General features: G+C 39.8%; 1 protein-coding gene across 3 annotated transcripts in view; it reads right to left on the bottom strand.

The window, feature by feature from the left end:
- Positions 1-24,591, bottom strand: part of ADAMTSL3 (ADAMTS like 3) — a 293,413-nt gene that overhangs the window by 155,720 nt on the left and 113,102 nt on the right. For all 3 annotated transcript variants that reach the window (XM_050966620.1, XM_050966618.1, XM_050966619.1), the window contains exon 4: positions 1,920-2,047. In XM_050966620.1, the coding sequence (XP_050822577.1) occupies positions 1,920-2,047 (128 nt within the window). The remainder of the gene's footprint in view (positions 1-1,919; positions 2,048-24,591) is intronic.

Here is a 24,591-nt window from a genome sequence, read left to right as displayed (position 1 = left end):
TGAGCTAGGGAACAGCTATGTATCTGAAGTCTTTGTTCTCTATACTTCTGTGACGTTATGAGTCTGATCTAATATCTCATTGAAGGGTGACAGGGCCAGAAAGAGTTAATTAATGCACAGACTGACCTGTCGCATGGCTGAACTTTAGAGACTTGTTAGGAAAATATGTAAATGAATAAAGCTTTGAAATGCAAGTCTGCATTGTTAGAGGTAGAAGGATAGGTGTTTGCTCAGGTCTTGTAAGCAAACAAGTCTTGTCTGCTGCTATAGCTTTAATTCAAAGATCAAAAAAGGAATATTAAAATTTATGATGATACTTGAGTGAAATAGTATTATTGTCTATATGTCTCTTTGAAGGTTGTGGTAACCTGTATCAGAACTGTTTAATGGATAAATTACCCTGTGCTAATTGCCAGGATGTTTGGGAGAAGACGTGTTAAGCCTATTGTTTTCTCAGGCCAAAAGGCTGCTGGAAACGTTTAAGAACCCTGGGATGCAATCCTACTTAATCTCAGATCTGCTTTGGGTTTCAAGAAGGGGAAACCGTAAGCCATAAGAATTGAGATCCCCAAGTCACTGACTGGAGCCACCCTGAATATGGACATTGGACTATAACTTATGAACTATTTCTAAAAGGACTTTTGGCAACTACAAGCTCACCTCTGCTATGTATCTGAACTTCAAGAATTGAATTCAACTCTGTATGTATATTGATCTTTTAACTAAATCTCTCTCTCTTCTTTAATAAATTTTAGCTTAGTTAATAAGAATTGGCTAATAGTGTGTATTTTGGGTAAAATCTAAGTTATAATTGGACCTGGGTATGTGGCTGATCCTTTGGGATTGGAAGAACCTTTTCCTTTATATGAGGAGATGAGATTTTCAGTAATCATCATCATTTCTGTTGTGTGTGTGGATGGAGGCCTGAGGCTGGGCACTTTAAGGGAACTGCATTGTTTGGACTTCCAAGTAATCACCCTAACTGAGTGACCTCAGCTGGCTCCCATGGGCAGCACCATCACAACTTCCTTTACAAAGTATAGCGAGAGAGAGAGAGAGAGAGAGAGAGAGAGAGAGAGAGAGAGAGAGAGATCTGAGGCCATTGTGATGGAGAGTTCCTGTTCAGTCCATCATTGCTCATCCAGGGATTGGGACAGGAGATACTACAGTTGTTAGCAAGGCATGGATGGACTGAACCCCCCTACAACTGCATGGGACGGTTGGGAGAATTTGAAGCCCATCACTACTACATGGGACAAAGCCCCCGTCATTACTCATCTCCAGTGACTGGGGATGGGAAAGCCACAGGAGACAAGCTGCTCATGGGAGTCACTCCAGCCTATAAGACTATTGTAACTTCTGAGGTCTTCATGGCCCCAGCAGGGCAAAGAGGACAGGAGCGACAAGGGAGAGAAGCAGTGTGACACATTGCCTGCATGTGAAATGAGTCGTTTTTGATAATAAGGTGGTCACAAGTGATCTTCCCTTTACACACTGGGCTAAAGTACACCACTAGTTTGACATGGACTTGAATGTCCCCTTTCCTAAGGAAGGGGGCTTTTCTGCTCCACTGAGTAGGGATGCTTTCTTGAATCGGGGCCTTAAATACCAAGAATGACTCACTTAATGGTATAAAAAAAACATTAAGTGAGTCATTCTTGCCATTTAAGGCCCCTACTCAATAAAGTCTCCCTATTCAGCACAGCAGTTAACCATGTGCTTAATTTTTTTCCTGAACTGGGGCCTCAATTATTTATCTGACTACCCCTAAAGATTTATAAAAAACACTACATTTCATACACATGCACAGTAATTGGTTCACAAAGAGAATAAAATCCTTCCCAACAGAGCATAGGAGGAGAGGAAATCACAGCATAGCTGATGAGGAGTAAAACCATAGCTGTAGGTATTGGGCTAACCTGCCATTTAAACATCTCCTTAGAGAATATGATGCTCCCCCTCCACAAGTCCGCGAGCAATCGCTCCATGCTCCCCACGCATCCCAGGCCCCTTCTTTATCTTCATCAGAACGTGCAATTCTGGAGGTCTGTAAATGCAAAAAACACAAAACAAAACAAAAAAAAAAGGTCACTGAATTTGCTTGGAGTATTTTACATTCTTTTGCTGATTATTTACCTTTGGAAGATTACTGTTCTGGTACAGGGCAACAAGATTCATATTCAAAGATTTATGTTTCAGATTAAGTTCATATTTTAGTTACAATGACAAAAGAAACAGACTACATGAACATGAGGTTTCCTCAATACCAGGCCCACTGTTTTACGGCTATTGATTTTGAATGTAGCTCTCAAGAAAGCACGAAGAAAGTTTGCATGTTTTTTCTGTGCCATTTTACTATTTCCTACATTTTCTGTAGTACTAATAGGAATGGAAGGATTCGATTTTTATCAGTAAATGTTGGTAAACATCAGTGTCACTGTACACACACAAACCAATGACAAAATTTCCATCCATAATAATCAGAATTTAAAGATAGGCAAAGAAAAATGCTGCCTGAGTTTAATTTAAAGATACTGACTTTGTATATTTTGACAGATGATGTTGATAATTTGTATTTTAATGGTTATAAAGCTTTAAATTATTGAATCTCAAGACCTGTCATTAAATAATTGTCTGAGCTCCTCCCATAATATCCCACAACTATGAACATTATTTATTTATTTAAATCTAAAAATATGCTTAAAAACAAACATATATATTATCAATCAACATTTAAAAAAAGGAATTCTGCCAAGCCTAGGTATCAGACACTTATATTCAATACTCAAACGCCAGAATGGAGATGTGGTGGTGTCATGGTTACAGGGCAGGTTGTGCGTTAGACACCTTTCAGTCCCTCTAAAGTGCACCCTTCAGATGGCAAGCCTGGCTCCTTGCATCTCTCCCAAAGAGTAGGACTCCACAATTCAGCCACTCTCAGACTGGATCTCTGGCAGCCCCCTTATTTACTGGAGAAGTCTGGATGTCTAGCAAACTGTTTCCAGGAAAGAAAGGGAAGACTTGAGAGGCAGGTTAGGTTCTGTGATTAAAGGCACTGGACTGGGATTAGGAAAGCTGGGTTTAAGGCCTGGCTTTGATACATATTTCCAATGTACTCTGGCAAGTCACTTACGCTCTGTGCCTCAGTTCCCTCTCTGTAAACTGGAGATAATAATACTTCCTTTGTCCCACCCATTACATGTCCTGTAAAATTTTGGGGGGCAGGGACTCTCTCTGATTAAGTTATAAACATAAAAATTAGCCCTTAACTCAGCTGGGGCCGCTGCTTTACCATGTTATATCTGAATTCATGTTATATCAGGTGGCGTTATATCGAGGTAGAAGTGTATTACAAATAATGTATGAAAACAATAAATGCAACTAACAACAATAATAAACATCAGTAAAAGGGAAGTAGAGTCTTTTTTCTTCCTCCATAATATTAAATGCCCCCAAGCTGGAGTTGCTGCTAAGTGAATTTAAAACATAATTCACAGTTTTTCATAGTCTGAACTTTTGCAGATGAACACATCATATTTTGTCTTACCAGGTTACACAAATGATAATCCCTGCACAAGAAATTTACTTCCCAGTATTACAGACTGTCGAGAAATCGATCAGTCAGCACATTAGTCCATTTGGTATGAGAAGGATCTTAAACTGTTTTCACTGGCAGAACAACAGTATTTTGACTTTTGCCCAAGTTATTGTATGCATTCCAATCTGGTTACTTTTAACAATTTCTCTTAGATACAATTTAAAAAAACATCATATTATCACTACTCATTTCCTATAATATGATGTTTCCATCATATTATCACTAGTCATTGCAGGGAGGGATAGCTCAGTGGTTTGAGCATTGGCCTGCTAAACCCAGGATTGTGAGTTCAATCCTTGAGGGGGCCACTTAGGAATCTAGGGCAAAAAATTGGTCCTGCTAGTGAAGGCAGGGGGCTGGACTCAATGACCTTTCAAGTTCCCTTCCAGTTCTAGGAGATTGGTATATCTCCAATTCTTTCTTTCTATACAAACAAAGACACCTCAAGAACTGCTGATTATCCACAGTTCTCACTGAGGTCCCAGGAATGTGCAGAGGCTCAGCACCTATCAGGATCAGGGCCATTGTGAATGGTTCCAGGGTTTTGTTGAAAATGAGCATGACACATCAAAGACTGAGTAGCTTTTTATCATTCAGAAGAGTGTTTAAATGTATGTATGCATTTCTGTTACTGTGGTGTGGCTCTGTGGGATACTTTTCCAAAGGAAGTCAGGCAGAGTGAGATTCTGATCATTTTCAGGTATATACGCAAGACCCATCTCTTTCATAAGTGCTACGACCAACCCCCAAATAAGAAAATGGGAGAGAGAGAAGTAGAAGGTAAGAAGAAACAATACTAGCAGCAAAATAAAATGCGTATCTAGACATAGGGCAGCCTGTGAAAAAATCACCTTTTTGATCACACTGCGGTCTATCAAATTGTTGTATGGGCTTAGACATCACTGTGTTTCTCTCTAGACATCTTTTTAAGGTACATATGTGGTCACCATTACCATACCATCAGGACGTCTCATGAGCATTTGCAAATTACACCCCAAAGCACTGCAGTCTTGGAGGTGAATCAAGTCTTGAGTTTTACAACTAAATTCTGGTTGCAGTGAAGTCACTTGGAATTATTCCAGAAACTTTTAAAAGAGGACCAAGACTAAAGACCTAAGAAGTAATTTTAAAGCAATTTGAAAACTGAACCACTTAATTAGGGAGCCTGAGGCTCCTCCCACAGACTTCAACAGGAGCAGAGTAGACTTCCTCACGACAAACTTTGATCCCTTTGAAAAATGAATAAAATTATGTTCCTCTATATCCCCTGCTTTATAAAACATGCTGCCTTTCCATTTTGCAGAATTATCCAAAATCCCCCAAAAAGCAATATTTTGGAATGTGGCAACTCCTTAATCCAAATAGGCCACAGTTAAAATGTAATATAATCAGAATTAAGGACTAACTGTATCCTGTTTAAAAGAATTGCTCATTATTCTGAATCGAGATCCAGCCTGTGCTCTATGATGAAAGAATGGGAAAATCAAATAGCAATTTTCTCAAGCATTCCCTTCTGTTTTCAGTATAATTCTTTAATGGCTGTTCTATTTACATCCTACTTTTACCCTTCCATGTTTGAAATTTCTAAAAAACTTTCCCCCCCTTTCTTTCAAGGAAAAGACATGCTGTGCAGATCTTCTGTAAATAAGAGGCAAATGATGACAAATCCGTGGTTGCTAGTGCATTTATATGATGGGACTGCTATCCTAAGGAAATCAGAATTTTTATAAACAAACTACACTCTGTGAGGAACAGCAGCCATTGGTTACAAATGGAATGAGATCACCACAATCAGGTGATTTCTGTGATCCACAAAGCTAATGCTTAGTTATAACCTACTGTAAATATGCTACTAACATCACTAAAGGATGAATGATATATTGTGGGTAAAATGAAGTAAAAGAAATAGCTTCCCTAAGATGATACAGAACATGAACCAACATCTGCCTCGGTACAATCACAGATTGACCGAACACAAAAAGTGTTCATCAAAGCTTTCTTGAAATGATTATATATACAGTCAGTTATCTCAACAGCAGATCGTTTCAACCAATCAACCCATAGCAAAGCCATTTATGTAATTAAGAACCTTAAATCTCTGTTCTAGAAACTAAGGATCTGATTCAGTGCTCTACAAAGTCAGTGGAAATACTCCCACTGATTTTAGTGGGCAAAGAATTAGGCCTCAAATAGCTAAACAGGAGCATACAATTTCATGTAAGAATGGTGCACCTTATCAAAAGGTGCTGCAGAACCCTAACCAACCACTCATCCTCTCTCTCTCACACACAGACAGGATCAATGTATTTGCTAGTAAACACCATGAGACAAATTAAAAACTACACGAACCTCCGTACCAGTTTAGGAGCGCCTTTAAAATAGACAAAAATATTTACCTTGATCTCAGCTATATCAAGAAACCCAGGCAATTTCAAAAAATTAGGCCATGTCTTAACACCAAAACTAGTGAACATGTAACCATCTGTTTGCTCCATATATCAAATAAAATTTCCTAGATCCTTACCTAGTCCCTTTACACAGCACTGCTAAGATCAACTGGGAAAGTTCTCTGCAGAGCCACAAGAGCACTTCTTAAGTTTATTCAATTACTTTTAAGTTTGTCTGAAACTAGATAGTTCTGAGAATGGACCTTTTATCTCTACGTAAATAGTTTCTGTTTAAACCAAGTCACTAGTGACGAAAAGCTATTACCAATTGATTATCAGTTGATTACTACATGGGAAATGTGTTGGTTGTCACTCTCCTGTTCCTTGAGGATACCTTTAAATAGGCAGACAGACAGACCCGGGCTGGGATGCCTACACTGCTGCTGCGAATTTTACACTTTTTCTATGAATACACAAAGGACTTCTTTCTTCACTCCTGTCAATATGACACTTTGCGCTAGCATTAAACTTATTTAAAAAATGAGCAATATCCTTGTTGGATCACCAGATTCAAGCTGCTGGGGATAAACCTCGTTGAGCAGGAGCCTTAGAAGTTTGCATTATTTATTTCAATGGCTGTCTCCTTTCTTCCCCTCATTTACAAATCCAGATGATTCTTAAGAACCAAGTTAACTGAGCTCAGAACAGATAAAGATCTGATCTTATTTTCTTCCAAGGGTATGCCCCAAATCAATCATTTAAAAGGAACCTTAGGTATTGTAGTTCAATTGTTATGGCATAAGAAAAAGAAAAATGGTAACACATACAAAGGTCGCTGTAAACTCCCCTTAAATCAGAGCAGTGCTGGTACACTTAGCTCCATTGCAAACCCTGTGAAAGCTGAACCAAGACAGAAAACCCAGGGACTTCTGAGCCAAAAGAGACAAAATGACCAAAGTATTGTTTAAAACACCACCATACCAGCAATATTCCATTGTTAGATATCAGTTATGTCTAAATGGATTATCATCCTGCTACTGACAAAACGTAAACTAATCCTGTAATGCAGAATGTAAGTAAATGTCTAGCCTGTTACATTTAGCCAACACTATATTACTTTACCTCCGCCTCACTGATCTTTTTCTCTTGCTGCTATTGTAAGGAGTGACTGTTGAACCAAGCAGCATTCTAGATATCCAAAGAGCAAAAAATTAATAAGCTTGCCTTACATAAATAAAGTTAAGGGCAATTCAGACAATTATTTAGAAACTTCAGTAAAGGCCATCAGATCTACTGCAATAGAAGCATTCCCAATTTTAAAGTATATTCCTAGCGACAAATGGATAAATAGGTTCCAGAAAAATAAAAGAACAAATCTCTTGTCACCAAATTTATTATATAAAACATGGACTGAACAATCCCCATTTGAGCAATAATAAACTGCAAAGCTTGGTCTAAACCAGGCATCAGCAACCTCTGGCACGTGGCTCGCCAGGGTAAGCACCCTGGCAGGCCAGGCCAGTTTGCTTACCTGATGCATCCACAGGTTCGGCTGACTGCGGCTCCCACTGGCCGCGGTTTGCTGGTCCAGGGCAATGGGGGCTGCGGGAAGTGGCACAGGCCAAGGGATGTGCTGGCTGTGGCTTCCCGCTGCCCCCATTGGCTTAGAGTGACAAACCACGGCCAGTGGAAGCAGTGATCAGCCAAACCTGCAGATACGGCAGGTAAACAAACTGGCCCGGCCTGCCAGGGTGCTTACCCTGGCGAACCGCGTGCCAAAGGTTGCCAACCCCTGGTCTAAACATTTAAATTAGCAGCTTCCTTACCTTCTTGCTTCCAAAGGTTAAAATTTAAGAAACACATACTGTAAACTTTAAAAATACACTCAAGCCACCCTACTGTTCCAGAAATGATACAGCCTTGCTCCGCCAAGATCCCCTAGGAATTTTAGAATCTGCATTGAGTTTACTTTCACATTAGAAGTAAGGCCAATGTTGAAATGCCTGACACAGACAACTGAACCAACTGACTTCAGATGGGGATAGAGAGCTCTTTAATACTACCAGGAATCATGTCATAATGGAAGACAAACTTCTCAAATATAGCCTGGAGAATAAATGCTACTAATACTGGTAAGGCCCAGTTATTCCTGAATGTGATAGATAATAGTTTTCTTTATCAAATCATCACTGATACGATGAAAGTTTAGACTTGGTTTTGGTGAGTGGTGAAGATATAATACTTAGTCCTGCCTGGAGCGCAAGGGACTGGACTAGTCTACCTCTCAAGGTCCCTTCCAGTCCTACAATTCTGTGACATCATAGAAGCACTGGCCATAAGAAATAACCTTGGATCAAAATGATCTTGAGTTGATTCACTTTAAATTAAATGGAATGATAAACAAAACCAGACTGACAACTATGGTTTGTGATTGGGAAAAAGACATTGGGAAATTATGGGAATTACTTAAAAAAGTCAACTGGACTGAAAGGCTCAAGGATTTAAATGTGGAGGAGGCTTGGAGTTTCTTTAAATCAACTATTTAAAAAAAATAAAACTATCTGCATCCTGAGCAACAGGAAACAACTTGTAGGGAAAGGCTCCAGACCCAACCGGATGAATAAGCATATCAAAAAGGTTATTAGGAGTAAGCAGAGATTCTACGGGAAATGGAAAAAGGGATCAATCAGCAAAGAAAGCTATATTTTGGAGGTTAGAAAATACAAGAATAAAGTGAAACTTGCTAAGAGTCAAGCTGAATTAGCTCTTACCAAGGAAATTAAAAAATAAATAACAAGAGGGTTTTCAGTTCTATAAATAAAAGGAGAATAAGAAAGGATGAGGTTGGGCTGCTATGCTGTCTGGATGGGGAAGAGAAAAGTTAATCTAGATATGGCCCCAAAACTAAATGAATACTTTGCCTTGGATTTCAATAAAGATGATAATATGGAACACAGATATGAAGCCAGAATGGCTGATGGAAATGAGTCTACAGATATGGAAATTACCACATCTGATGTGGAAGCAAAACTTTAAAAGTTTAATGCATTCAAATTAGGGGACTGGATAATTTGAATCTCACAATACTGAAGAAATGGCACATGAGATTGCTAGTCTAGTAGCAAGGATTTTTAATAAATCTATCTATTTGGGAGCAGTACCAACTGGAGAATAGCTAACATCATACTTATATTTAAGAAAGGGGGGAAAAAAACACGCTCTAGGCAATGACAGACCTGTTAGTCTGACCTCAGTAGTATGCAAAGAAAAAATAATGGAGGTAAACTGAAAAGGGGATGTGAAGCAATATGGGTTTCCAAAAGGTACATTGTGCAAGACTAATCTGATTTCCTTCTTTGAGAAAATAACTAGATTTTTTAGATGAGAGAAATGCAGTACATCTAATATCCTTGGACTTCAATAAAGCATTTGACACGGTACCACATGGGAAATTATGTAGAAGATGTATAAGAACTGTAAGCTGCATAAGAAACTGGCTAAAGAGGAGATGGCAACAGGTTGTATTGAAAGGTAAATGATTGGACTGGAGGGATGTTACCAGGGGAGTTCCTCAAAAGATCAGTCTTGGGATCAATCTGATTAATTATTGTTATGAATGATTTCGGCACAAAAAGCAGAAAAGTGCTAATGAAATTTGCTGATGATGCAAAGTTTGGGGGGCATCATCACTGCACAGTAGGATTAGGATATTATACAGGAAGAGCTGGATGACATTGAAGACAGGGTTAACAGAAAAAGAATGAAATTCAGTAGCACAAAGTGCAAGGTCATGTACTTATGATCTAATAATAAGAATTTCTGCTACAAGCTGGGGGCTCCTCAGCTAGAAGCAACTGAGGAGGAGACACACCTGTGTGTGTTGGTCGATCAAAGTATGGCAATGAGCCACCATATGATGAGGCTGCGAAAAATGCAAATGCAATCCCAGGATGTACCAGGTAAGGCATCTGCAGGAGAGATAGAGCAGTATTAATGCCATTGCACAAGGCACTGGTAAGACCTCATTTGCCATATTGTGTACAATTCTGAACACACACATTCAAGAAAGATGAATTCACACTAGAACAGGTGCAGAGAAAATCTTCTAGGATGATCAGGGGAATGGAGGGCCTATCTTATGAGAGGAGACTGGAAGAGCTTGACTTATTGAGCCTAGCAAAAAGAAGGCTCAGGGGAATATGATTGTGCTTTGCAAACACATAACGGGTGGAGGGATAAACACCAGGGAGAGGGAAGAGCTATTTAAGCTAAAAGACAACGTTGGCACCAGAATAAATGAGTATAAACTAGCCCTGACCAAATTCAGGCTGGAAATTAAAAGACTTCTAACCATCAGAGGAGTGAGGTTCTGGAACAGCTCTCAGCAGGAGTTGTGAGGACAAACAACTTAATTAGTTTGAAGAGGAAGCTGGACAAACTGGTGAATGGTAGTGTACGCTAGAGTTGCTTCTGATGGTAGGGGGCAGGATTCAGAAGCCCTGGGTACCTGCCTACTACTTGCAAGGTAGGTATTCTGGGTTGTTTTTTTGTTTTTTCCACTAAAGTATCAGAGATGGTTGTGGCTGAAGATAGCAAACTGGACAGGGTGGGCCAGTGCTCTGAGGTGGCACCGAGCATTACTTTCTCATGTGCTTGGCAAACTGGTTCTTGCTCACATGCTCAGGCTTTAACTGTTCGATGGGGTTGGACAGTAACTTTCTCTCAGGTCAGATTGGCAGTGACCTGGGGCAGTGGAGGGGTTACCTTTCTCTGCAGCCTGGGGCACAGGTCACTTGCTTCCTTATCTGGGTATATCTCACTTAATTCCTTGCCACTGCAGAGGCCTTATGCACTGATGCATGTCGGTTTCTCCAGTTCTCTGCCGTTAGCATGTAAAAGTTTAGGCTCTTGTGGGCTGCAGTACTTTGGTCTAATTTCAGTGGTTTAGTATGTGGATGCTGGGTAGTATTGGTGGCCTGTGATATAGAGGAGGTTGGACTAGATGATCTGGCTCCTTCTGTCCTTCAACTCTATGACTCAGTGAGAGCAGAAAGCGCTCAGCACCACTCAGGAAATCACATAAGATCAGGACCAAAAGCAAATGAAAGACAAAAGGAACACAAGAATCAAATCATTTAAAATCTATGCGCTAACTCAGAATGTATAATTACCTCATCCAATCCAAAGAAAATGATATTTTTATCCTATTACAAAGAAACCAGAAAAGTGAAGAACCTCATGATACCGAAGATGACCAGTCAAACCAGTCTCTCATTTCAGAATAACTGGCTTCTTTGGACAGTGCAGTGATAACATCTAACCTAGTCATCATGACTTCATTATCTGTATTAAAACCAGTCACATGATGCTAGCAGACAGAATGTCATCTAGACCCCTAAACAATGTATAGTTGTTCACTTACTAAATGGCTTAGATAAAACTATTGTTCTGAACTGTAACTAATTCAAAAACACCAACTACTAGGATGATCAAAGCACAGGTTTGTGCCAACAAAACCTTCTTCATAATCACCAACCTAATCAGTGCCCAGAGTATTGATTTAAACTTCAGACAGTTCAAATCATTTATCCCATGGGAAAGAGTTAAAAGCAACTTGAGCTGGCTTGGTAATTTACTAGCAAAATAATATTGATTTACTAGCCGTCAGCTTTCATAAACTCTATATATTACATTTGTCTACACTGTGGTACCAAATTCAAGTATAAGAAAGAAAAGATTACCAAAGCTTGATTTATATTAAAAAGAGCTTGAAAGTTCGCAGTTAGGAATTAAATCAAGAGCTAATTACAACAGTGCACAGAAGAGCTGTATTGTGCATAGGGACCATATTCATACTTTGCTTCTGAATTCTGAGTTTTCGTGCTTCTGAGAGTTTAAGACATGATTCTAATACTCTTTGGTAATGAAGGTTGTGTGTGATTTTCCTTTTAATTTTTTTTAAAATGATGAAGTATTATGTATATAAGTGTGAGAGTGTGTGTAAGTGAGAGAGAGAGAGAAAGAAATTGAATAACATCACTGTGGCTGTAGCGAATCCAGACACAACAACTGAGAAGGGCTACAAATGTAATTCGGTGGAAAACTTGGGTGATTTGGTGGTTCTTTTATATAGAGTTTGATGGCAGTTGGGTCCCATGCCATCACACTTCCATTTAGTCCAGCTAGTCTAGATGAGATTGTATCCATTCCCAATGTACCTTATATGAAATCAGGATTAGGATACATTCATTGCATTTAACAGATTTTTACTTCACAAACCTGTGCAATATGTCACAAAAAAGTCACTCCTACTTATAGTCAATAGTTTTTGTTTTTTAAAAATATTTCATCACAATTCGCACTTCATCTATAACCAATTCTTTAAAAAACAAGACAACAATCCATCCCTGTGCAGAGGGTCTGTGCAAGGCTTTCCACAATCCTGAAAGTACCTGAGCAGCTACTGAGAGGTGCCAAGTGCCCTCAACTCCCAAAAACGATGGCTATGTCTGCATGGCAATCATGAGATGTGATTGCAGCTCACACAGACAAACCCAAGTGAACTTTAATCTAGCAAGCTCAGGTACTGGGAGGAGTAAAGTTGTGGCAGCAGCACAAGCTTCAGCACGGTCTAGCCTCGCAAGTAAGTACCCAGAATTCAAGTAGGGTTGGTACTGCCTGCGTTAATGCCTGTGCTGCCGTGGCTTCACTGCTCCCATACTTGAGATAGATAGATTAAAGCTAGCTCAGGTATGTCTACCCAACCTTCAGTCTCACCCCGTGATTGCAGCATAGATACATCCTGTAACAGGAGTTGATAGTGCCAAATACCTTGCAGGTATGAGGCCGAGTTAGGTATAACCTGAGCCCCTAATATGGGCTTTAAGTAGTGAAGAGGGCTGTGTCCCTGACAAATTTTACTAAAAGTGTCACACTATCAAATGTGAATTTGTATGAATGAAAGAAAAGCTCATTCTCACCACCTCTCTTGCTCTGTTTTGGGGCCCCATTCTGCCTTTGTTACCTTAGCTCATGTTTAGCAGCACCTTATTCTGAAAGCAACCTCATTTATTTTGATGGGACTACTTGTATTGTAATGTGCTACTCAAAGTGACTAAGCGTGGCAGAAGCAGGCCCTTGAAAAAGCAAACAAAAGCCCAATGTTTCCAGGGCTGCAGCTCAACATAAAACAAAGTGATATTGTTTCGTAGAGTGTTACCCCTGGTAATCAGTCAATCATAAGAGCTACATTGACATATATTACAGCGTCATATACAAAGCTGTAATGTGGCAGAAAAATGGTTATTTGGCCAAACTTTTGTTTGGCTATTATGAAGAATGACATAATTGTATTGAATTTGGTCATGCAGACTTCAAAGGCGATATGGTGCCAAAGAATGAAGGTCAGTTTATGTAGTTTTAGTATTATTCAAACATCCATTACATAAAGCTTGGATACGTGAATGTTTAGTATTCAGTGGAACAAAGATTCCGCTTCTCAACACAAATGCCCTGGTATGTTGTTTGTCTTTTCACAATTTTTATACATAATTTAATTTTAACCATATACATACAAAGACAACAAGTACAAACATTTTATTCTGTGCCTCAAGTTCGGGCTCTGAATAGTTTTTATATGTTTGAATTGGTGCAACACACAAAGTGTTACAACTGAAACTAAAATAAATGAGAGAGACAAGAGGCCAGATTCACTTCCTGGGCCCTGACAGCGATAAATCCATGTGCAACAATGCAAGCTGCCTCAAACTCCCAGTGCACCAGGAGCCCAAAGGCCAGTGGGGATAGCCTCGAAATAGACAGGACTGGTGTGGGAAAAGGAAGGGCCAGATCAGCCAGAATTACCATCCTCTGCTATCTTGCATGTAACAACTCCTGCTGCAGGGTCAGTGTGAATGACCCAGGGAACAGCTGGGTCAAGAGCTGCAGGACGAAGCTAAAGCTGAGCTCCTGCTGCAGAACTTGGAGCCCAAACTGATCCCTCAGAGTGAGGAGATGGTCATAGCTGTGGTGTGGATATGTCAGGGCAGGGGAAGGGGGTCAGAGCTGCAGCTCTGGTGCAGAAGAAATGGCTGGAGCTGGGAATAGTGGGTGGCTCTTTGATGCTGGAACTTTGAGGTACAATGGTGCATGGGTGGCTTCAGAGGTAGTGTTTTGGGGAGACTATGTTCAGACCCAGCACTTTGGATACATTGGGAGTTAGACCTCGGGAAGTTGTGAGGGGAAAATGTCTGAAGCGGCTTGTTTAGGGTATGTTGGTGGGGCTAGAGGATGTTTGGAGCTGGGGTTTTGGGCTGCAACTGTCACTTTGCCACATGTTCCTGATTTTTTTCCTCTGGAAAATCTGGTCCCCCCACCCTTTCAACATTCCACCTCAAAACTGACATAAATTGGGAGAGTGGTAAATTATGAAGAGAAACGGTCACTGATGTAGAGCAATCTGCGTTGCTTGGTATGGTGGTCGCAAGCAAACCTTGTGTTTTAATATAGCTAAATGTAATATGCATTCATCTACGAACAAAGAGTGTAGAACATAATTACAGGATGGGGCGGGAGAGGAGGGAGGCTCTATCCTGGGAAGCAGTGACAGAAAAAGATTTGGGGATTGCGGTAGCTAATCAGCTGCAAAAGAGCTCCTTGTGCGACACTGTGACCAAAAGAGCTAATGCAATCCTTGGATGCATAAATGGTAGGAGCAAAGAGGTTACTTTACCTCTACTTGGCGCTGGTGTGATCATTGCTAGAATACTGTGTTCAGTCCTGGTGTCCGCAATTTGAAAGGGATGTTGATAAATTGAGAGGGTTCAGAAAAGAGCCATGAGAATGTTTAAAGGATTAAAAAAAATACCTTAGAATGATAGATTCCAAGAGCCCAAAATGTTTAGCTAAACAAAGAGAAAGTTAAGAAGTGAGTTGATTACAGTCTACAACTACCTATATGGGGAACAAATATTTAATAATGGGTTCTTCTTCAATCCAGCAAAGAAAGATAAAACAGGATCCAATGTCTGGAAGTTGAAGCTAGACAAATTCAGACAGGAAAGAAAGCATAAAACTTTTAACTGTGAGAGTAATTAACCTTTAGAACAATTTATCAAGAATTGTGGTGGATTCTCCACCACTGATAATTTTTAAATCAAGATTGGATGTTTCCTAAGAGATATGCTCTAGGAATTGTTTTAGCAAAGTTCTATGGCATGTGTTATGCAAGAAGTCAGACTAGATGAACACAATTGTCCCTTCTGGTCTTGGAATCTACAAATTTGTAAGAGCAGATTCACTGCAACTTCTTGGCAGCCTGTGCATTTGAGGTGCTGTGGAGCCCTGAGTGGATTTTAAAGATGTCTTTGTCCAGCGGAACTGGTACTCAGTGGGACAGGGCTCATCAGCAAAGAACAGTCATGGGAGTAAGGGCTCATGTACATGGGGAAATTTACTGGAACAGCTATAATTATGCCAGTATAACTCTTCATGTGGACCCTCTCAGGATTTAGAGTGTCTTTCTTTGGTTTCACCTTATGTCTCTTTGGAAGTGGTTTATTCTAAACTGAAAAAAGGCACTCTAAATTACAAAGGATATTATACCACTCTACCTACGCTGGACAATTATACTGGTATGACTATGCCAGTAATCCCTCCACAATGACAAGCTCTAAGAGTTTATAGGATGAGGCCCTTCAACACGTTAGGTGAAATTCACCCTACTTCAGAGAACCCACTCAAGGGTATGAGAACCATTTAAACCTTGTTGAAGCTCTAAACTATGGAGATAAGTGATACAGAGGGCCTGGTGCTGACCCTTTGCAATGAGATGAATTTCATCCCTTGATGGTATTTTGAATAGAGATTAAACCACTTCATTTCTATTAATTCTTTTCATTCTGGCAACCCATAAATATTAATTCCATCCCAACATTCAGAGTCTTACAAAACAGAAGGGTATTTTGGCACTCACTGACCTTTATGCATAGCACAACACACTGCAATTTCTTTTGGTCACACTTATGATGCCTCCAAACAGAGGTAGCTCAAGGAATTACAGCATTGCAGGAAAAATATGCTTCCTGAGTGCCTCTGTGATGGGATTCCCAGATTCTTCTTTCCAGACACTCTACTTAATGGGAAAGACATCAAATTGCACTGTTGAGTGTATCCATGAGCAGAGCTGGTATTTGGAAGAACCAGTATTTACCTGTGGATAATTGCTGGAAATGCAGTTCGACTGTATAATCACATCTTTTCTGGGCTGTTATGTCTATGGCTTCACAATAGTCTATACTAGAATTCTGTCTGCATGCTACGATCACATGAAAATGATTTATTCCTATAGGTTTAATACAATTTAAATAAGGTGTAAGATGTAGATTACATATTTGAAAGGAATTATTTGATTTATTGCAGCAACTAAATAGGCGAACAGTCAAAATGTTTTTCCAGACAAATACGAATAACTAGTGAAATCCTGGGTGCACTGAAATAGATGACAAAACTCCCACTTGACTTCAGCGGGGTTAGGTTTTCATTCCATGTGCCCCCAGCCCCTCCCCCTCACAGAGCTGGGACTTGGGGGTGGGGGACAGGACATGGGCAAGGGTAAGAGGACTGAGGCTGGGGCTCCAGGTGGGGGTGGGTCTGGGTCCGGGAGTAGGGCCACAGCCAGGGACCAAGGCTGGGGGCAGGTGCAGAGCCACAGCCAGGCCGCGGTGGGGGCGGAGCTGTGCTGAGGATGAGGATGAGGCCAGGTGCAGGGACGGGAGCCAGGCATGCAGCTAGGGGAAAGACTGGAGCAGTGCTGGATGGTGCTTCCTCCTCACCCCCATGGGGGCTGGCCTAGGCCTTGCCACACACTCCCAGGTGTTCCTCCATGCTCCCCTATGGGGCACACCTCACAGTTTGGGGACTAGATGATCTTAATGGTCCCTTCCAGTCTTAAATAGTTCACTCATTCTAGGCTGCCAACACTGCACTGGTTACATTCAGTTCACAATCATTAGGCAAAGAAACTTAGGCCAAAAATTTCAAACCTGAATATCAGGCCACTTATTTAAATGTCTAAATGTGGATCTAAGCAACTAACATGATGCATACACAACTGAACATTTCAATCTTTAAAGAAAAACATCTTAGTTTCTATAACAATAAGGGGTGGATTCTGCCGATTTCACCTACAGATTCACAAGTAATTCACAAACTCAAAAATATATCTTCACTCTAGAAAAAGCCTAATAAATTCACTGAACCAGAAGTAAAAATATTTCAGATACTTAGGTGAAGAAAACCTCCACACTTTGAGGTTGTCCATCACTGATAAGCACACAATTCTGATAATTTAAGCTGGGGGGGGCACAACCTGTGGCTCCAGACCCACATGCAGCTCTTCAGAGGTTAATATGTGGCTCCTTGTATAGGCACTGACTCCAGAGCTGGAGCCACAGGTGCCAATTTTCCAATGTGCTTGGGGGTGCTCACTCCTCAACTTCGGCTCTGCCCCCACTCCTCCACTTCCCACCCTCTTACTACTCCTCCCCTCTCCCCCCCACCTGAGCCTCCTGCACGCCATAAAATAGCTGATCGGGAGATGCAGGGAGGGAGGGGGAGGCACTGATTGGCGAGGCTGCCGGTGGGTGGGAGGCGGGACTGCTGATGTATTACTGTGGCTCTTTGGCAATGTACATTGGTAAATTCTGGCTCCTTCTCAGGCTGGCCACCCGCTTTAAGCCAAAACACAGGGTACATTTTAATTACAGGATAGATTTTTATGGATACCGTATTTGCCTCTGCTCCTAATTCTACTGAGACCTTGCTTCTCTGGATCGAGACAGTCAATCTTATTTTCCTGAATGATATTCTGTAAATCATGACATTTCATGCAACATATGTTTAACAAAGAGAAAGTTCAGTTTTTTAAAAACCTGCTATATATGCAAATTTTGTGATGAAAACAGGTGTTTCCCACTAGTCATACAACACAGGCAGTCTACAAATATAGATAGACCTCTACGTGACAATACAGCCACGCCAAATTTTCTGATTGAAAAGAAAATTCCATGGAAATATGATGCAATTCTCATGCGATAGTAAGAAGTGATGAAAACTCCATTAGAATGTAGTCTTGTTTTTCAGATGAGTTAGTGTATTTAAGCATTTGTGCAACAGAAGAAAATGTTAGCTAAAACCACAGTAAGACAATGGATGTGGCTGTACGCCAAATGTAAAAGACTACCAGGTTCATGACAACATTGAACCAATCTCTAGGCCCTTACTCAGGCAAACTGCTGTTGAATTCAATGGACTGAGTACAAACGGAGCAAGGATTTAATTAACTGACTGGATTTTATTTCTGGGCAATTTTATTTGCCTACAATGCCTACTATTTGCATGCACTGTTCAATTAAACTGGTAACCTACTCTAAAAGCGGTCCAGCTCCATGCCCTCTGGCTGATTCAGCCTTAGGAAAAGATTACAGAAAAAAAAACAGTGGAAAGAAAAATGTAATTTTATGTAGGTTGAGCAGAATGATAAGCAAAGTTTGAACTTTTCAGAGTTTGTTTGGATAATTAACTAAGTGTTAGGTGTGTCCATCTGATGCTTATCCAAGTTCTCTAAGATGGAAACCCAATCCCCCTACAAGCTCCACTCCACTAACTCAGTCCCCACACACACCCAGAGTGATATCCTGGTCCCACTGAAGTCAATGGGAGTTTTGTCATTTACTTCAATGGGGCCAGGATTTCACACACTCATTCCCTCATCATTTCCAACAGACCCTGCATCCATTCTATCCATCTAAGTATTTATTCCACGTTCATCAGTGCAATATTAGAGAACATGTTTCATCTTCTGGGGTGTGTGAGAAAGATGAGTAGCCAGCCTCATCTACAGCCTTGGTGGTATCCATTTCAGAGAAGTCAATGCTCCACTATTGCTTTTCGGTACTATCATCCAAGACAGTTGATCAGGAACAAGAGATCCCAGGAACTCTTCTACTGGCTGCCAGTACTTTATACTTTTCAGGATTTAAAAGCACTAGCACGACATGGCTACATGACTGGTAATATAGATCTGAAGTCCAATAATACGTTCACTCCACATCCAAAGTAGAAATTACACTGAGAAAGTTCTGAGCATCACTCTATTTCTCTCCATCTGCAGAGCTAAGCTGCTTAGAGAACTATGAAATAAAGATTTGTATGTGCAGTTAGCAAACTTAATCTAAAAGCCACAAGGCCTGGAAAACATGCACAGTTTCTGAAAGGGAACAGAAAGCAAGAGAATAAAATGAACTGCAGCAATCTTTGCACTTCTCTTCAATAGCCAGCAGTAGTAGATACTTTCCTGGGCCTGGAAAAGAGGAAGACAAAAAAGGAAAAAGCAAAAGGGAAGGAATGGGACTCTTTAAAATCTTCATATGAAACAGGATATTCATTTTAAAAACACCATCTATTTATGTTAATATTCTCATGGTGGCTTTATTCAAATAAAATTATTTCTACTTTTTTCATAGTAATAAATTACACAGGAACTTTTGATCATATTATATATGAATGCAAGGACTGTTTCTTTAACCATAATTAAATATTAATCATTATTATTATTATTATTATTAAAGAAGCAGTCTTTGCATTTGATTCTGTGGAAGAATTCTTGCCACACATTCTTCTTGATGAAGAAAAACACATTTTCATGTAATAACATCTAGTCTTACATAGCATTTTTCATTATGTCCATTTTACAGATAGAGAACCTGTGGCTCAGAAAGGTGAAGGATCTTGTCAAAGGATACCAAGCATGCTAGTGGCAGAGGTAGGTATAGCACCCATGTCTCCTGCATTCTGTTCCAGTGCGCTATCCATCAGACCACACTGCCTCCCACATTGAGAACACAATCATTCTCCCCAAAAATACTGACTCTAAGATAATAAATACAAAATGTGAAAGGGAATAATAATTCTTTATGACCTTATGGATATGATTATCTCTCAGTCCATCAATAAAATCTGCATTAACAGCATGCCCTGTCTCTAACCTCGAGTCCATAAAAGTAATTAAATTCATCCATGTCTTATTGAATGCTTCTTCTAGAACTCCAGTTGGATACACTTCCCCTCTTAACGCCCCCGGCTCCGCCCCCAAACACATACACTTTTACACTGTGCACTGAGTGGTCCTCATCCAGCATAAATGTGTGTATGGGGGAGTGCAATATGCATCATTCCTCAGAAGTGTGACAGGAAAAGGGATTCCGGTTTCTGAAACATGTCTGGCATTATTTCTTCTAACTCATTTCACTGATATATTTGCTAATACCTGGGTAAAGTTACTTTCAGTTTCTCTCTCAGTTTTACAACCTGGGCCCAAAAGTTACAAACTGCATCACAGTCCTGAACACAGTGGAGGGAAAACAACTATTACTGATTATGAGAACAGTGACACTTGCCTCAAAGTGGGAACCTATTTGGCTGTGGCTTATTCAAGACATGCTTGGTAAAATGAGTTACATGAAAAACACTGTAAAGTGATCAATGCAAGCTAATAAAGAACAATATGGATTAAAAGGCTGATCCTTCTTCCATGGAATAAAGGTGCAGTCTGAGCAGGTTTGGGCCCAAAACCTGTTACTGGATTTAAAACAATATTATATAAAACTGACACTCCACCCATAATAGCTGGCAAAGAGTTTGTCATGTGCTCGGTTTGTTTAAGCACTGGTTTAGCCTCTGCTCTTGTGTACAGAATTTGCATTTCAGTTATAGGTTTGTAAATAACATGACAACTGAGAGTGTAGGTATTTAGATAAGCTACACATTATTTACATATTATTTACCTGACAGTTTATAACAGCTTCTTTGGACACATAAAACATATAAAAACGCATGCTATAATGTCAGCATGTATGTGTAAAGTTTAATTTATAATGTTATTCTAAAAGCAAATTACTTTGCTGTAGGTGAGCTATTAATTACTGAAATTTTGCTACTATACTTATTCAAATATACAGTAGTTAAAAAAGTGCCTACTACATATTAACTAATGAGCTAAATTCCCCTAAACTGATGACTAAATTCATACCCTACACACCAATAATCTTTGTGCAAAATATGCCTTGTGACGTATCATTTAAAAACTAACACCACACAGCTCATCAATATTCTTGTGTAATGTATGTACAAAATGCATATTAACAGTTATTAACATAAACTGAAATTATGAATACAATATGTTTACCAGATAAGTCTGGGGATGGGGTAAACCGGTTTCTCAAAGATAAAGGACAAGCTGACACCTTAGCCAGGTGTCAACAAAGCTGACTGTCAATCGCCTTTCAACTGGCTATTCTTTGGCAATGAAGCGGGGGGCAGGAACAGATTAACGTGCATTTTGGCAAAAAACATGGAACCTCTTTCACCACTAGACCCCACCTCTCCTTCCTCAGAGATGGAATCTCTGGGGTAATCCTTAGGAAAATGCATTTCAAAAGGTGACGATTATAAAAATGAGGTTGCAGGGCAGGCAGTAACACAACCTCTCACTGGTCTGGATTGCATCCTGGACGTGACAGGCAGGGACTGTCTTTTTGTTCTGGGCTTGTACAGCACCTAGCTCACTGGGGGCTTGGTCTATGACTGAGGCTCCCAGGCTCTACGATAATACAAATAATAATTAATATTAATAATTAGATTTTTATTGATTAAACATTTGAGTAACAGGAATTAAAATGAAAAGGCACTGAAAACAATACATTAAAAATTTTATTTATTTAAAAATGTAAAATGCTCACTTCTATATTACAACAGAGATATTTAAAATTTGTTAAAAATAATTTTCCTGGCTTGAGATGATGTCTGCCAAATTTAGCTAGAAGCAAAAATTTATGGCTAAATTCCAAACCCATGAATATGGGAATTTATAGGGGAAACATGAACATGAGAATAAACTTTTGCAGAACTAGCTGCTATAGAAAAGACTTCTCCATACATTTCTGCCTATTCATAACCTGTGAAACTCTGGTATTCCAATCTTGACTCTGTCTAATGCAGAGACTGTTGTGCCAAATTGTTTTGATAGTTTCATTAAATGTTTTTATACCACATCACTCAAATGAGACTTTCAACATCTTCTTCTTCCGAAATAGAGATTTGACCCATCTCTCCTGACTCACCTTGCTATTTAATACTACATATAGAATTTTAAATAGTAATATTTCTATAAAAGTAATGCAAAACAGATCACAGAATATATAGCAGATACTCCTGGCAATTGAACTAATCTGTCAGTTGGGGAAAAAATTAAAGCCATATTGTTAGCTGACAGCAATTTTAAGAATTTAATTCTCTGTTCCATAAAGGTAAAAAAAATTAACCAAATTCAGATTACAGACAATCTAGTACAGATTTTCAAGGCAATCATTTATTTCATAGCAGCTTTGTCCTAATTTGTGATGGCAACTACTGAATTGTATAGGGGCTTTTGTTAATTAATAAACTTCAGCATAATTTTGTTTTTTGCTTCATCTGAGAAGTGGTTTAAACGTACTTTATGTTGCCCAAAGTAAATCTAAGATTTGTGAACCCCATTATGCTGCCATTTATACCAGTATAAATCCAGAGTAACTCTACCAACTTTCGTGGAGTAACTCAGCAGAAACTGACACTTCAACTGCAGGCCATCCTATCGGCCAATGTGGTATGATTGATTCAGAATCTAAACATAGTTTTAGGGATTCTCTTTATTAACCCCATTTGGCAGCAGCTTACGTCTTAGGGCCAAATTCACCTCTAGAACAAGCATTCTCAGCTCCACTGCCTTTCCTGGATTTTCTGCTACATAAACCACGTATGGATTTAGGCTTTACTGCGAAGAGTACCCTTGACACAATGGTACTCTGACTCGAAGTGGTTGTGAGCCTTTATCAGTGGTTAAATGTGCAAGAACGACAAATGACTTTCAGCCAAGGAAAATTAATACATGAATTGCGTCTGTCTATGGTGATGACCCCGATACTGCCGTATATAATGCTGAGAGAGACAAGGTGGGTGAGGTAATATCTTTTATTGGACCAACTTCTGTTACTGAGGCTACGTATATACTACAGGATAAATTCGAATTAGCTTAAACCGATTTTATAAAACAGATATTATAAAGTCGATTGTGCGCGTCCACACTAGGCACATTAATTCGGTGGTGCGCATCCATGGTCCGAGGCTAGCATCGATTTCTGGAGCGGTGCACTGTGGGTAGCTACTGTAAAATAATGAGGCCAATAAAGTCGATTTGCGTCCACACTAACCCTAATCCGATATAGTAATATCGATTTTAGCGTTACTCCTCTCGTTTTGTAGGTGTACAGAAATCGATTTAAAGAGCCCTTTAAATTGATATAAAGAGCAGTGTAGTGTGGATGGGTGCAGCGTTAAATCGATTTAACACTGTTAAAATCGGTTTAACAGTGTAGTGTAGACCAGGCCTGAGAGAAGAAAGCTTTTGAGTTTCTCTCACCAACAGAAGTTGTTCCAATAAAATATATTACCCACTCACCTTGTCTGTCTAATATCCTGGGACTGACATAACTACAACACTGCATACCTAATGCTTGAAAGATGTACCTTTCCATACTCTGCCAGTGCCAATCCATACTCAAAGGCTTGCATCCATTCTGCTGTCTCCATCAACCTTTAGATTTGCACACATATCTACCTCAGAGCATACAGCAAGACACACACCAAAGTTTTGGAGGAAGCATATGCCTTTCATGTAATATAAGTGCAAAACCTATCTGTCTCTAGCTATTTTTCAGATGGAGAAGTCCAAGATATGAAGATGTCAAGGCAAAACAATGTTCTTGGTGTGCAGATTTGTGATGGCAACTCTGTGTAGGTTGCAATGGGGAGATTTGTTGAGCAAAAACTGCAGAATTAAGGCCTATACTCAAAGCTTAGAGTTTTATAGAATAGTCTTGTTATTTGGGATTTAAAAAAATATAAATACTGTACATTATTCCCTGATAACCAGAAACTTCTATGCTTAAACTCTGTACCGTTCATTTTTTTTTAAAAGCATCTTCTTAATAAGATTCTTGTGTGAGGAGGTGTACCAGGCTTTTTCTGTCCCCTGCCATGACACACTCACTAGAATGAAAACTGTCATCTGGGAAAGAGAGGCATTGAGTTTTGACCTCCAAGCAGCACCTAGAGAAGTCACTCAGACTCTTGTGCCAAAAGAACCACCAAGACTTGGTCTTCCGGTGGCTAGAAGGGCCAAAGGAGGCAATAATCAGTCAGGATCTACCAAATGAAATAAGAAGGCTTGTCTGATTCTCCTATGGAGGACTGCTGGGCAGAGCTCAGGCAGGAAAGGAGAACTAAGCAACAAGCCCTGGGACAATGCCTCACGACCTGACTGCACTTTGTTAAACTGCACAACAAACTGTTTATTTCTGTTGTGGCATTAAAAGGTCGGGCAGCCATTTTGTAGCTAAATTTCAGCTGTTACAGGAGTAGCAAGGGGCATGCAGCGTGAAACTCCTTGTTCCTGGTGAGCTGTGACATCTATATATTTCTCCTGTTATTTTTATTTCTTTCTATTTTATT

This window comes from Gopherus flavomarginatus, chromosome 9 (assembly GCF_025201925.1).
Source record: "Gopherus flavomarginatus isolate rGopFla2 chromosome 9, rGopFla2.mat.asm, whole genome shotgun sequence".
Taxonomy (NCBI): domain Eukaryota; kingdom Metazoa; phylum Chordata; order Testudines; family Testudinidae; genus Gopherus; species Gopherus flavomarginatus.
Note: the sequence above shows the minus strand (reverse complement) of the source record. Positions and strands in the feature narration are given on the sequence as shown.